At 34.1% G+C, this 16,374-nt stretch overlaps 1 protein-coding gene across 2 annotated transcripts in view; it reads left to right on the top strand.

The window, feature by feature from the left end:
• The window catches only part of Kiaa2026 (KIAA2026 ortholog), a 79,685-nt gene that overhangs the window by 53,172 nt on the left and 10,139 nt on the right, over positions 1-16,374 (top strand). For both annotated transcript variants that reach the window (XM_051146320.1, XM_051146321.1), the window contains one exon: positions 6,973-7,062. In XM_051146320.1, the coding sequence (XP_051002277.1) occupies positions 6,973-7,062 (90 nt within the window). The remainder of the gene's footprint in view (positions 1-6,972; positions 7,063-16,374) is intronic.

Raw genomic sequence — 16,374 nt, 5'->3', positions numbered from 1 at the left:
CTAGAGAGGGGCTCAGCTATGAGGAGTTTTTGCTGCACTTGCAGAGGACTCAGGTTTGGTCCCTACTATCTGTATGGTGGGCTCACAACTGTCTGTAACTCCACTTGCTAGGGACCCAAAACCCTCTTCTATCCTCTAAGGGCAATAGGCACAAGTGTGGTGGCATATATACATGCAGGCAAACACTCATAAACATAAAAATACTTGAATATTAAAATACCAATTATTATCTAATAAATGAATTTTTTCTTCCCAAAAGTTCTGGTAATATCTTTAGCACCCGATTTGTTAGTATTGAACATAGAAGTACTTTGTAGACGTAGTTAAATAGGATTTTAATAGTAGCCATTCTAAATTAAAATATCCATTCTTATTACTGAAAACAAAAAACTTGGATGGATAAATATTAAATTGCTTTTATAAAACCTGACCTAGTTACCAAAAAGCTGATCATCTTCGACTGATAGAAACAGTTTAAAGGGTTAAAATTTTTGAGTTTTAATGATCTAAAAAAGGGAAGCCTGTTCAGACCTCATCTTCTTTGACAGTGTTCCTCTTCACTTGTTAAACACTAGATGTTAAATTTGCCTCCTTTAGTTGCTTCATAAAAGTCCGCATTTATATGAACACTATACTTCCTGTTTGTATTTAGAGTATGTACTAGAGACATTGAAGTGGTGGCTTTGGTTTCATTTTGTTTGTATATTGTAAAGAAACTAACAGTATCTGCGTTACTTAAAAAAAAAAAAAAAGACCTATGCCATTGGTTGTTAAAGTTTATAAAATATTAAAATAATCTGATACCTTTATTAAAAGTGAAGATTCCCAGGTTTCAGCCTCTGAAGACCTTAAGTCAGTAGTGGTTATCAGTGATGTACTGGTCATTAAGGCATGTGGATTCTGGAACTAGGCTACTTGAGTTTGAATGCCAGGCCTAGCCCCTGACTATTCTATCACCTTAGCTGAGTTACTTAACCTTCTGAAAGTCCAGTTCTTCATGTGCACAGAGCTGTAAGAGGAGCCATTACATTCCTAGAGCTTACTGTTCTAGCTGTTCTTACTTTTTATTTTCCAAATAGGCATAGAGAATTCTGTAGGAAAATACTGCATTAAGAAATAAGTAGGATTTTTTAAAAAGAGCATCTATTACTAACTTTAGCACTTTTCCAGCTACTTAGTACACTGAAATAAGTCTTGATATTGGTCTTATTAAAATAGCACATAATGGGAACTAAAAATTGTAAAGTGAAAAGCCAAGTAATACATCCGACCAGAGTAAGGACTTAGACTTCCTTACTCTGGTGTCCTGATTAGTACACAGTATCATATCAAAATTGTGGCATATCTTTTTTTTTTTTATCAGCAGTAACTGCAAAAAAGAGAAAAATAGACTTTTATTTTAGATTATTAGAATATTGATGATTCAGGTTTTTATATCAAATATAACAGTTAGGTTTTGTTAATTTTTATTTTGTAATATAAAGGCTCTAAGACTCAAAGTAAATGTCAGTTTTCCTAAAGTTGACCCTTCCAGAGCCTTTCTTTTAAGGCAGTATTTTGAGAGCTGTAATAATATATAAATTCTCTTTTTTTGCTAAATTAAGTTAGAAATTATTTTTAAAACTTCATGTATCAAGTTTCAATAAACTACATTTTAAAAAATAATTAGAGGAGCTGGAACAATAGTTCATTAGTTAAAAGTCCTCAGTGCTCTTCCAGAGGATCTGAGTTTAGTTTCTAGGACTCAGGTCAGGCAGTTGACAACTGCCTGCTGTAACTTTAGCTGCAGAGGATCTAGTGCCTCTAGCCTCTGTATCACTTGTACTTAACATGCACACACACACATACACACAATTAAAAATAATCAAAGTAATTTTTAAAAATTCTAATAAGTAGAGGCTGGAGAAAAAAGACTCGGCAGTTAAGAACACTTGCTGTTCTTCCAGAAGACACAAGTTCGGTTACCAGCACCCATGTCATGTGGCTCACAGGTGCTTGGAATTCACACTCCATGGGATCTCGTGCCATCTACTGGCCTCCACAGGCACTCACACACTTGGTAGTCACTTAAAATTTAAAAATATAAGAATAATTAAGTGGCCTTAGTTAACATGTTTCTACTTTCCATTGGTAATCCCCCACCCCATAAATACACACAAAATACTTTTTAAAATGAGTTTGTACTTGATATCTCTTCTATTCATGTGATTCATTCTACAGGTTAATTTTTTCCCAAAGATTTATTTATTTATTTATTATGTATATAGTGTTCTGTGTACATGTACACCTTCAGGCCAGAAGAGGGCACAAGGTCTCATTATAGATGGCTGTGAGCCACCATGTGGTTGCTGGGAATGGAACTCAGGACCTTTGGAAGAGCAGACAGTGCTCTTAACCTCTGAGCCATCTCTCCAGCTCCCCACAGGTTAATTTTTATCTTCATACAACAAATTGAGATTAAAATTGAAATCAGAGTTTAACTTTTGTGTTATACAGATCTATAGATTAAGTTGTATTTTTATTGCTACCTCTTAAAATACATTATTTTTAACTTGTTTTTTATTTCTAAATCAAGGTTGTGTGTGTGTGTGTGTGTGTGTGTGTGTGTGTGTGTGTGTGTGTGTTTTAACCTTTGTAAAACCTTTCAATTCTCTTAATTATAGGCATTGGAAAAAATTTTTAATTACATGGTATTTTAAAATATTTTGTCATTTGTTTGTCAAAATTGTTTTCATGTCAAGTGAATATTTGCTGTAATTCATTGACCTTGCTATTGGGGCATAGTGATCATAAGAAATAAGATTCTTTTTTTGAGACAGGGTTTCTCTGTGTTGCCTTGGCTGTCCTGGACTGCTTTGTGGACCAGGCTGGCCTCGAACTCACAGCGATCTGCCTGCCTCTGCCTCCCTGAGTGCTGGGATTACAGGCAGGCACTACTGTGCATGGCTTTAGTTACAAGTTTTGTAACAAATCATAGGATTTTTTATTAGAGTGGTAGTGAAAATGATGCATTTTGTTTGAGCATATTTCTTTCACTTTTCAACATGATTTTCCCTTTGCTTTTTAAATATAATCTACGTTTTAAAATTTTGTATGATGCCTTATTTGAAAATATCTAAAATGGCATGATTTTGGTGATTGAAGTAATAAGTAAGGGAATTTATTTTTGTTGTTGTTGTTGTTTGTTTTTTGTTTTGTTTTTTTGAGACAGAGTTTCTCTTTTAGTCCTGGCTGTCCTGGACTCGCTTTATAGACCAGGCTGGCCTCAAACTCACAGAGATCCACCTTGCCTCTGCCTCCTTGAGTGCTGGCATTACAGATGTGTACCACTACGCCCAGCTGGGAATCTTTATGATGTTATTTTTCTGAGATATGGTCACAAAATTATCTTATCTGTATAGTTCTTAGCTTCTCCTCATACATACATTCATTTCTAATTTTTCAGTCGAAGAAGTCATTTAATACTTGTCTGTCAATGAAAATAATTAATAAAACTACCTTTTCAATTGTTGCTAGTTTTACATGTTTTGTGTTTTTTGGTTTTGTGTTTTGTTTTGTTTTTGAGGGGGAGTTGTTTGTGTGTGTTTGTTTTTCCAGTAACAGGCTTGGATGTCCTGGAACTCACTATGTAGACCAGGCTGGGCTCAAACGCACAGAGGTACACTTGCCTCTGCCTCCCGAGTGCTGGGAATAAAGGTGCACGCCACCACCAGGCTGTTACTAGTTTTAAATTTTTTTTATTTTGTTTAGAAAGAACCCTTGTAGAATATGATACAGTAAATGGAGCTTAAAATTCTGTAGTTTCCTCTACCAAACCGTCATCTGAGGTCACTTCGCGTCTGTTGCTTTTACTTCTTGTGTATCAATTGAAGATACACTTCTCTACCCCACGCTGAGCCTTGATGCAAGTTACATCATTTTAGTCCATTTCTTCTGCAAATTGGTTGATTGTGGCTCAGCCTTGATTCAGTCACATGAAAAGCTTACTTTATGGAGACTGTCAGTCAGGTTCTTTAGAAGGAGGGCAGCAGTCATCTCTGGAGCATGAAGGAAAGCCTCCCTGAGGGTGTTTTGTCTGGCCTAGTGGGAATCCCTGCAGCTCAGCTGGCTTCCTTTTCACCCAGGAGGCCCTGTGTCTCAAAAACACTTTCTAAATTAATACTAATGAGAAAAGGATTTAATAAGATGCTTTTCTTTGTTCTTACTGAATACATCTGTTCTCCTTACTAAAGTGAGTTTTTACTGTGTTGCATCTAATTTTCATAGAATCACCATTTGAAATGGAAGGCTTTCTTTAAATAGTCGGAATTGGGTTGTATGTGACATAAAGTTTGCATAAATCAAACTATGTCTTTACTCCAGAATTTTCTAATAGCTTAGCATGACTTTACATATTGTATGTTAGGTGTACATCAGATACATAGAAATATAAAAAATATATTTGCATATTAAGAGTATAGACCAGGTCTCATTGTGATAAAATATATCCGTAAGCCCAGAACTTGGAAGGCTGAGTCTAGCCTATCTCCACAACAAAAATTGTAAATTATATAGATATTACGTTACTTTAGTGTACCTTCAAGATAAAAACCATTAAAAGTATTCTGACCCTCAAAAAAAAGAAAAAAATACACTTAGGACTTAGATAAGGTAATTTATTTTAAGAACCTTATCCTAAAAATATCTCACTCCCTATATGTGGAAATTAATTACTATGAATTTTTTTTGCTCATTAGCTACATAGTACCAGAATGTTTGAGTGTCTCAGTAGCTGTATTGGCTTGTAATTCACAATCATTAAGTGCATGACCACACAAACGTGTGACCCACTGACTGTAACTATAAACTCATCAGATATGAGACATGCTGAATCCAAACTGTTAAGGTTCCCCTGCAGTTCTTACGCACACTGAAATTTGAGAAGAGTTAATGTAACACAGCTTATTAACTAGGTGAGCCATTTCGAAGTATTTCACTTCATATAGCTTTTAATACTTTGGCATCAGCTGTTTTACAGTAGATGAAATATAATACTTGGTGATGTCATGAGTAACTGATAATTAAAAGATTTTTAAAATTTTTAGGATGTGTTTAGTTTGTTGGGTATATGCCTTCAATGTTCCTGTAAATTTCTACAAACTGCACATAAGACATTTTCTTATCCATTTTAAGTGAGATGCCTAGAACATAAGGTAACTTTCTTTGAATCTTGCCATAGGTAAGTGAAAAATCTCTGCTGTGATGTTAACCAGTACGCCAAATTCAGTGAAAAAGGACAAACCTGACAAAGCAGTAATGACAACAGACTGCTCAGTGAGCACTTACTAAAACCCACTGGAGAGCAGGTGTTGCTCTGTGGCATCATAGATACACTAGAAGCTAAAGATATTATCTAGTTATAGAGGTTCTGACTAGTTTGGGAGTCCACTGCTTGACCATCATCATTCCTTTGACAACTAGATTTAGCGAATTGGAACATGTGATTTCTAATAACTATCTGTTGCACTTTCCCACTACAGTACTATGTAATGTTTTCTGCACTCGTGTTGCTTTTGTTTTTGTGTTTTGCAAGTCTCTACCACTGAGCACAAAACCAGTCCTTAAACTGTTTTTATTTGGATTACTTAAGTATACACATGCACTGCTTTATTAGTGCACTTGAAGTTGTATAGATATTTCAAATAAATAATGGTTAATACTAATAATTATGGTATAGTATCTGTGATGGTTTTTTCTTAATCTCTTAGGTTGAACCATATTGCCATTTTGGTAGATAAATGTATATCAAAATTTCTTAGGGTTTTAGCCTATTTTTAATTACTTAATAACAACTAGCAGTTATCTTGTGACCCACTTTGCTTGCTACTTTTTTCTGATTTTCTAATAAAATAAAGTATACTTTTTAAAAAAGAATAGTAACTTTACATTATGGATGTAATGAGCATAGTGATAAAGGTTTGTGATAATTTATAAATAGCATATTTTAAGTTATACAGTTTGAACATCACAAGATTTTCTTAGATCTGAAACTGTGTACATGTAACTTTGCTTCTGAGTAGCCTGTTGCTTTTTAAATATAGATGCTTTTAAATTGCTTAAATTACTTCAGGAAAAGGTTAAATGCATTAAACTCAATGGACAAACGCAATACAATTTTATAGGAACCAAATGGAGTGACTAATATTTTTGTTAGTATTTCTGATGCTTCAGTTTATAAGGTTTTATTTAAGGCAAGCTAGGGTCTGTTAATAACTAAGAATTCATCATTTTGGTCATTTGCCAGTCTTAACCGAAGTAAAATATGCTGGTAAATATGGTTTTATTAAAATCCTGTTAAGCTCAGGTGGGCTGGGTGTCACACATCTAAAATCTAGTACCTGATGGCTGAGCAGGAACATAAGTTTGAGACTAGCCAGGGCTACATAGTAAGACCCCTTCTCAAAAATAGCAACAGTGAAAGTTATTAGATTCATGACAAGAGTGCGTATTTCACCTTGTTCCTATTTTTTAATATGTTACTTGTAGTTTTATTCCACTTTTAGCACCACAGCCACCAGAAATAACTCTTGTTTGCTTACGTAGGTAGCAAACAAAAGCAAAGGGATAACGGCCACTGGCAGGGCTGTGTTTCACCTGCCTGGAGATGACCAGGGGATTCAGTAACCTGTAAAATCTAATGAGTTTCCAGATCTTTGTCATTCTGGGCTGAAAGTTAATACTATTAGGAAAGTAACAGGATTATATTGCAAAGCTAGAGGTAGTTGTGTTGAAAATTTAGCTTGTTTTATAGGAAGCTTGAAGTTCACAAACACCATAACAACTAAATACCTCAGATATCAGCTGTAGAGCTTTCCTTGCTTCTAATTATTGCAAAGAAATATTTTTAATTTCAGTATATGTTAATTTCTGTTACCACATTTTGGGTGTTTTATATTATGTGTTATCAAGCTGTGTTTTTGTGTTTTATTTTAGCTTATTTGCACTAATCTTGATGAACTCAGGGAATTAATCACAAAAATCGAGAATGAACTCAAAGATCTGGAAAACAGTAGAAAAAAATCGGTAGGTGTTTATCCAAAAGTTCTATCTATTATTGTCAGCATTAAAACTTATTCCTGCTTTTTTTCCCAAAGTTTAAAAAAAATCTTGTCTCCTAATTACATTAAAAACTTAAAATTAAGGATAGAAGCATTGGTTTGGTTTGGTTTTTCCATTACTCCAATGTGGTCTAATTTTCATCTTTAGTTAAAAAAAAATGGTGTTAGGGCAACAGGATTAATTTTCTCTGCCTGGTTTATAACAGGTACAGTCTTAGATACTATCCAACATGCTGATTGTTTTCTAACTGGGAGCTTTTTAGATACCGCATATTCTTAATTACATATTTTGATTGGAAGCCTATTGCATAAAAACAAACTTAATTATGTATATTATAAAATAGATAGAACCAGCTCCCAAATTTGTTTTACTCTTACCAAGGTGACTCCTAGAACCATTACTAGGTTAATTTTTTACTATATGTCTTAACAATAATTGATCAATTAATTTCCTGAATTTTTCATTGTTCTTAAGAGGCTGTTATGTATATGAGCATGTTACATATATGCTCTCACTTAGTAAAATGCTCCGTGTTGTTCTTTATAAATAGAAAGCATTTATTTAACTGGCATTTATAGCTGGAATATGTCATTGGAAACACAATTATATACCAATAAGTAAATGGAGAAGTTACCAAATATTTACAAAAATCAGTCATTTTCTAAAAAGCCAATTGTTTTCTCATGAAACCACTTGCTTTTTGCTTAAAACCTACTAATATAAATATGTATAAAATATGATGAGTGATTCATCAGGTTTATAGTCGCCATTTTACATGCTGTTAGGAATGATATATTGGAAGTACTTTAAAGGGAGCGGACTGAAGTTTCGGAAAACTTCAGTCCTCGAAATGTCTTAACACAGAGAGTAAAAAGACCTTAAGTACTTCAGAAGTCTGTCATATCATACATCTTAGAGAATAACTGTGATCTAAGAAAGGGAGTAATAATGCTCATGATAATCATCAGCTAATGAGGTGGTGCATGCCTTTAATACTACCACTTGGGAGGCAGTGCCAAAAGGCTTTCTATGAGTTCAAAGCCAACTTGGTCCGCATAGTGAGAGCCAAGCCAGTCAACACTACTTAGTGTAAGGCTCTGTTTCAAAACAAAACAAAACAAAACAAACAAAAAAATCTAAACTGTTACCAGTTAACAATAACAAAAACAAAATAACCATCAGGATACCATCAGGAAGTGGAGAAAACATTTCAGAAAGACTTCCATTTAAAAATTCTTGAGCCAGGCATGGTGGCGCACGCCTTTAATCCCAGCACTCAGGAGGCAGAGGCAGGCGGATCGTTGTGAGTTTGAGGCCAGTCTACAAAGTGACTTTAGGACAGCCAGGACAACACAGAACAACCCTGTCTCAAAAAACAAAATAAATAAATAATAAAAATGCTTGGAACCTTCATGTTTTTATATGTACTTTATGAATCTGGGAAGTCTCTTGATATGGAAGTCTGTTTTATTAAAATTTACTACAGTGATATGTTCCATACAAAAAAAATTATGTGAGGATATTTTCATCCAAAAGAGATTTTTTTCCATCTTATTCAATATTTTATGTTCATAAAAGGCTGATTCTTTGGTAGGAAAGGGTTATCTTTTGTTTAAAAAAAAAAAACAAAAAACAGGGCACAATTTATATTTTTGCAGGAGCCATTGTTTTTAGTTCTTACCTCAAGCTGTTGTTTTCCTGTCTCATAACTGATCAGACTCCTGTAAATTGCTAAAGCTTTATATACATACAATACAATATAATACAATACAATAAAATACAAATTTTGTTTCTACTGCATAGTTTAAAGCATAGTTAATTTAAATTGATTTAAGTACATGCAGCACATATTATAGGAGGTAGGTTTTTGTAGGCACTCAAAATTTTTCTCTAAAACCATCCTCACTTCCTCAGTGAAATGGAACTGCAGTATAAGCATATTGCCTTCCTTGTGGGATGAAGTAGAAGAAAAAGTAGAGGAAACAAGTTAATGGTGCCTGACGGTGCAGTCTTAGAGAGGGTCTGTTAGGGAGCGTTAGGTGAAATAGGAAGTTTGATGGGTCATATTTTGTGTCTCCAAACTTGTCTATGTCCTTTGCTATTCATAAGTCACTTTTAATGTTTCCATTCTTGAAGAAATGGGATTCTTGGAACTTCACCTTCCCAGGGATAATTTTATTCAAGTACCAATAAGATGTAAACTATTTCTCTTTAGCTGAAACTATCTAAAGGATTATTTACATATACAGTTGTCTTAGCCAGTGAAAATAACCACAGAGCATAAAATACATAGACAATTTTCTTTTTAGAACTATCCCAAAACCCCACACACAAAAAAATCTTGGTTGAATTGTGATCTATGTAAAATACAAAAATTAACCTTGTATTTGTTTGGTATTATTTTCATGTTTTATAACTAAGCTGACTTTTCTAAGTTATTTTTCTTAACAGAATTTTTTATTTAAACATTAGTAACATGAATGTTATCAAAAGTCCTTATTTTAATCATTTAATGAAAAGCTATTTTAAAGGTTTTTTTGTTATTGTTGTTTTTGTTTTTAAATGTATGAGTGCTCTATCTACAAATACACCTATATGCCAAAAGAGGACATCATATCTCAATATAGATGGTTGTGAGTCGCCATGTGGTTGCTGGGAATTGGACATGGGACCTTTGGAAGAACAAATAGTGCTCTTAAACACTGGCCCATCTCTCCAGGCCCTAATTAAGGACTTGTGTGCCTCCTACAGTATGAGCACAGTTTAAGCCTCTGTAGTTGACTCAGTGGTCATTGTTGTGACTATCAATTGTTTTATTATTGTAAAAATATGTTGCTAAAGCTGGGCATGGTAGCACATGCCTATAATCTCAGCAGTAGGGGAAGCAGAGGCAGGCAGATCTCTGTGAGTTCGAGGCCAGAAAGCAAGTCCAGGGCAACCAAGGCTACATAGAGAAACCCTGTCTCTAAAAACTAAAAAATAAATAAAAAATAAAAATGTAGTTTAAAAATCTGTTGCTATCACTTGCTGTAATTAAAGATTCATTCATTATAACTTGAAGGATTATTTTAGTACATTTGCTTTTGATCTGTCTTTTTTTTTTTGCATTCCCAAGCCGTCTGTCAGTTATCACCTCTTACTGTGTTCATATATTTTCTCTAGTTGGAATACAGTGGATTTAAAAAAAAAACCATGTAATACTTATTGGAGTTGGATTTACAGAGAAGGCCAGTGGAGGCTTTTTTTTTTTTTTTTTAATAAAATGAACTAGATAATTGAGATAGCTTCTTTGGCTTACTCCTTATCTCGGGGGCTTCCTTTGCTATTGCAAGATAAACGAAGGATTAATATTTATCTCAAGAGGATTATTGGCAAGACTAAAGTAGTATTTAGAATCGAAATATTTCTTTAATATTGGTTTTCATTATTTTAATAATAAAGAAGATGTAAATGCTTAGTTGCCCATAAGTGTCACTACTACAGTTAGAAATTGTTCATGGGATATTGATTTAATACAGATTCAACTAATAAGCACCTAGATGTTTCAGAGAGCTGCTCCTCTCTGGAGTCTTTCCAAATACTTTTTCCTATAAACAACAAGAATAGCCAGGCAGGTTATACATCCTTCTAATCCTAGCAGTAAGGGACAGGGAAAGGAGGATCAGAAGTTCCAGCCTGGAACACATGTGCCCTTGTCCTGAGCGTAGAAAACAAATCCATTTTTCTTATCCAGCCAACATTGCATTTAAAAGGTTTTTGTTTTTTTTTTTTTTGTTTGTTTGTTTTCTAATTTAACATAGTTTTTATTGTAGAACACTTTATAGTTAAATTTAAAGGGCCTATAAAAATATCTCGGTTTGATTTTCATTCTGCTGAATTATTTGGGAAATGTTTTAATATCTTTACTCAGTTTTGCTGTATTTGGAATTTGCCAGACATAGTGCCTTCTAGGTAGTAAAATAATGTAAATTTTTGCCACACTTTCTTGAAATTATTTCATGTGAGCTTGTTTTTTTTTATCATTTACTCAATTTATGCTTTATCAGTTTATTTAAAGAGCCATCTGCCTTTAAGCAAAAATTTATATATAGCTTGAGCATAAGAAAATATTTTTTTTAAATATGTATAGTTTTTCTTTTTTCTCTAGTGAAGACTGAGCTGCCTTACTAGAAATGTGACCTGCCACCCCGGTTTTCTCTTTGTAGAAAGCTGTGATGTCACCATAGTGGTAATTGTATGCCTTTGCACTCAGTTTCAGTGCTAATTGAGAAGTGCAATCAAAGGCAATAAACACACATGTTCAAATTGAGACTACTCTTAAGTGAAAACTGATGGGAGTATCAAGAGAAATTTTTACTCTGGCAATGTTAAGATACTTTTTAAAACCTTTTCCATAGTAATATGTACTTGTTTCACTATATTATCAAAATACACATGTCTATTGAAATGTAGAAAGAATTTCTTACTGGATTTATTATTAATTTTTCATTTACTATTACTTAAAACTACAAAAATAGTCCAACAATTTAGTTTATTAAAGTAGGTTTTATTGTTTTTGTTTTGTTTTGTTAGTCTGGTTTGGTTTTTCAAGTCTGAGTTTGTCTGCGTAGTCCTTGCTGTCCTGGAATTCTTTCTGTAGACTAGGCAGCCCTTGAACTCGGAGATCTGCCTTCCTCTGCCTCCCCAGTGCTAGTATTAAGGGAGTCAGTCCACCACCAAACTCAGCTAAATTAGTTAAATTTTATTTATGCTGTTTTCATTCATATGAATTTACGTTCTTTGCAAGGCACCTTTGGGTTGGATTTGGTTTTAAATGAGCCATCAGTGCTCAACTGCGATCCACTGACATTTTGACAGTTATTCTGATTTCTCTTGAAAATTTTAATGCAATGATACTAATAAATTGGCAGTCCTCTTTCATTATAGGATTTCTGTCTATGGTAAGAATCAGGCCTGTTGCCGGGTATGGTGGCACATGCCTGTAATCCCAGCACCAGGGAGGCAGAGACTGGAGAATCACTGAGTTCAAGGCCAGCCTGGTCTACAAAGTGAGTCCAGGGCAGCCAAGACTACACAGAGAAACCCTGTCTCAAAAACAAAAACAAACAAACAAAAAAATCAGGCCTGTAATACAAGTCATTTGTCTTATAATGCATGTTGCTATGTACTAACATTTTTGTACTTTGTAATTTTTCAAATGATAAAATGGTATGTGTTTATGTGTACAACTTTGTCTCCTACAATAAAATTTTGCTTTTACAATAGTGTTTTCTCAATTTAAAAAGAAGCTCTTGTACTTATAATATGATATAACTTTCTTATTATCTGATCTCTAATAACTTGTTTCAGTTATATACAATATAACAAGAAAATATATACAAGAAATTGGATGGTTTGTGTAAGTGTGTTTACTATACAAAGCATCTGAATTTATTAATGCTTACACATATCCATGATGTTGAGATACATAATAAGTCTAGAATTTATTTGTTTTCCTATTTTTCCCCTTAGGTTTCCAATGTCCCCAGCATTAGCAGATTGCCAACTCCCTCTTTGCAGCACCCTAGCCAGTGTTAAACTGGCATTGTCAAACCCATCCCAGATTATTGCATCAGGATGGAGTTGTAGTTATGAGGTAAGTCTCCCCCATGCTCATTTCACACTCATTGAGATGCAGTTGTTCATTTTACAATATTGTGTAGTTTTGTAAGTTTCTTTCCTCATATGATTCCTTAGGTTATTGGTGCATTATACTAAAAAACTTTAAAAACTGCATAATATAATAAAGGACTTTGCCTGTAATCCCAGCACCCAGTGAGACAGAGGCAGGTGGATCTCTGAGTTCGAGGCTGGCCTGGTCTACAGAGAGAGTCCAGGACAGCTAGAGTTACACAGAGAAACCCTGTCTCGAAAATAATAATAATAATAATAAAGGACTTACCTTATGACCATAGATCAGCTTTTTAAATTAATACTTCCTAGAGGGTCATTTAAAAACCCCATGGTTTTGGTATTAAGCATCTAATACAAAGGGAGCTGGCAATCTGCAGATGCTGTGGACATTGGATGACAAACAATGAAAGGTAAGCTGCAAATTTAGACTACCAGCTGTCGTTTTTCTGTTGCATGCTCAAAATTCATTGTTCATATTAAAGTTTGTAATCTCATTAATTTCAACAAAAACCCAAAAACCTGTTCTTTGGCTGGAAAGATGGCTCAGTGTTTAAGAACAGTTGTTGCAAAAGACCAAATTCAATTCCCAACATCTATACGGTGCTTTACACCACTGTAACTCTAAATCCAATGCCCTCTTCTGACCTTCTTGATTATGAAATATAAAAACAGTGTATATATATTTATATGTAGGCAAAACACACACAAAATAAAATGAATAAGTCTTTTTAAAACTACTCTATTTTTATTAATAAGTAAGCTTTAATAAATGTTCATAATACTACGTTTACATCATACATTTGAATTTATCTTTTAAAAAACTTTAATCCCTGACAATAGAATTCTGATGATAAAAAGGTTAAAATTTCCCTGTGTTCACTTATTTTAAAGTTAATAATCAGGTTATATGCATGACTTATATTAAATAATATACTAAATACATTTTTAGTAATGCTCTAGCACTGTAGCACTTGAGTAGTTGTCCCAAATACTGATCCACTCTTAATCTGTCTATCTAGCCGTTTGATTTTTAGTTCTGTAATCAATACACATATGAAGAGTCTGTCTTTCTATAAAAGAAAAATAATAAAGAAATAAACTTTACATTAATAAAGATAGAGTAGTGCTCTGTTTTTGTTTTTATTTTCTTTTGGAACACACTCTGTAGCCTGGCCTGCTTTCAAACTTGAGAGGCAGTCCTCTTGCCTCTAACTTCAGAGTGCTAGCAATACTTGTACCACCATGCCAGTTGCTCTTAACCTTTTTTCTTTGCTTTAAATTCAGTTTTAAAATATTGTCCTTATTTTACTTACTATTATACTTTTAATTAACTTAACATTGCAAGGCTGTCTGCACAATGTAATCTATTAGTGCTTAATAGGAATGAGTGGTTGTACAATGTAATCTATTTATACTTCGGAATTGGCTTTGTGAGGACCAGGAGAGAGAGTGGTGTTTTGAAAAGACAGTAAGATTTTAACATTTTAGTTTGAAGTCAGCTTCATTTTACAAGTATTTACTGAGGTGACATTAGATAGCTTCCTTTTAGAAACATATGCCCTTCTAAGTTTTAGTAAATCCATCTTGGAAGAAATACAAAAATTTTTTTCCTCATCTATATATAGTTAATAAGTTAGAAAGCTATTTCTGGCTTGTGGTTACTTACTTAGTTTAAACATCATTAACTAATTGTTTGATTTGAAGTAGATTTTTATTTTGGAGCAAAGGTAAAGCAGATTGTTATTAACTCTAGTTGTTTGTAAATGTGAATACCCTTTAGCTTTTTAAAGTAGTTCCACTGTACACTGTGTAGAAAGTGACAGTGTTAGGAATGAAGAGTTAGATTGGTGGTCGAGCAAAGCACAGGCTCAGCAGTTAGTCCCTAGCTCCAGTGGTCTGAGGCACAGAATGTCGTTGTCGTTTTAATTGTGTTTGGATTGTAAGCATCATGCTTTAACCAGATGACACATGGAACTTGAGTTCCATTCCATCTGAGGAGGTGGGGAAAACCCTTCCTTAAAGCCAATGCAAGCAGTGATGCTGCTCTGTGAGTCACCTCAAGACTGTGGACTCGCATTCTGAGGGCACATACAAGGTTCCTTTCACTGGAGTCATTCTATTTTTATAAGTTTATGCATTTTATTAATCTTTCATGATAGAAGACCATAGATATTTCAAAACAGGTTAATGGGTAAGGCAGTTGCATGAAAGTTAAAATCTGTTATCTGATTAAATATTAAAGTTCCTTTCCTTGTATGTACACTTCCTGTTCAATAATATATTTTAGATGTTAATTAATTAAAAACTAATCAAAATTAAATGTAAGATCTTCTTAATCATTTTTAAACTCTTAGAATACAAAAATTAATTTAGTAATTTAGCAGAGACACCACTACAGCAATGTTTTGGTAACAGATTTCCAGATATACAGTCTACCCTTCCTGCTCCCCATCTACGTAGATGTAGCTGAGGTCTGCATTCCCTGTCCCGTCACCACTATACTAATCTGGATGGCAGCTGTGCACACCAGGCTAGCTCTGACAATGTCCCTTTCTCCTGGTGATCACCACTAGTTCTCTAGATTGTAATCCTTTTTCTAATGAGGTCTATCACAGAGAGAATATTCTTTCTAATTTCTTCCTTACATTCTTTTTCTTATGTTTAAAGAAATTTTTATTCTCTCACCATTTTTCATTGTTCCACCAAGTAGTTGTTGAGGGTATGATTGGCACCTATAATCCCAACACTTGTGAAGCTGAGGCAAGAAGCTCAAAAGTTTTAGACTAGCCTGAGAAAAATAGTAAGTCAAAGAGTTAGCATAGTGAGATTCTGTCTCAAAACCAAAAGAAGTGTGTTTGCCCTAAATGAATACTATTTCTTATTCTGTTTAATAGTTTCATCTTATGGATTAGAATAAGCACTTCATATTATCTCACCACTTATTTTGAGAAAAGTTTGATTTTAAGGTATAACTCATTGCTTACTTGGGTCTGACTTGTACTTTTCTAAATATGTGTTTGAAAAGAAGCAAGACTAATTTTGTATGTTATAGCAGTGTACCTCAACCTTTGCATCACGACCCCTTTAATGTCAAATGACCCCTTTACAAGGACCACCTAAGACCATCTGCATATCAGATATTTACATTTTGGTTGAGGATCACTACTACATGAGGAACTGTATTAAAATTGGGGCTGGAGAGATGGCTCAGTGGTTAAGAGCGCCGCCTGTTCTTCCAAAGGTCCTGAGTTCAATTCCCAGCAACCACATAGTGGCTCATAACCATCTGTAATGTGATATGGTGCCCTCTTCTGCCTTGCAGGAGTACATGCAAGAGAGTACTGTATACACGATAATAAATAAATAAAATTAAAAAAAAAAAAAAAGAGTCACAACATTAGGAAGGTTGAGAACCACTGTGTTGTAAGAAATCCCATATTAACTGACAACAGTTAATAATATTTGCTGCTCTTCCAGAAGACCTGGAATCAGTTACCAGTGCCCACATGTAGGTGCACAAGCACCAGTAACTCCAGTTCCAGAAGGTCTTAACACACTCTTCTGCCTTCATATGCATAAGGTTCATATTTGTTGTTTCTACAG

This window comes from Acomys russatus, chromosome 5, assembly GCF_903995435.1.
Source record: "Acomys russatus chromosome 5, mAcoRus1.1, whole genome shotgun sequence".
NCBI lineage: Eukaryota > Metazoa > Chordata > Mammalia > Rodentia > Muridae > Acomys > Acomys russatus.
This window is presented reverse-complemented; position numbering and strand designations above follow the sequence as displayed.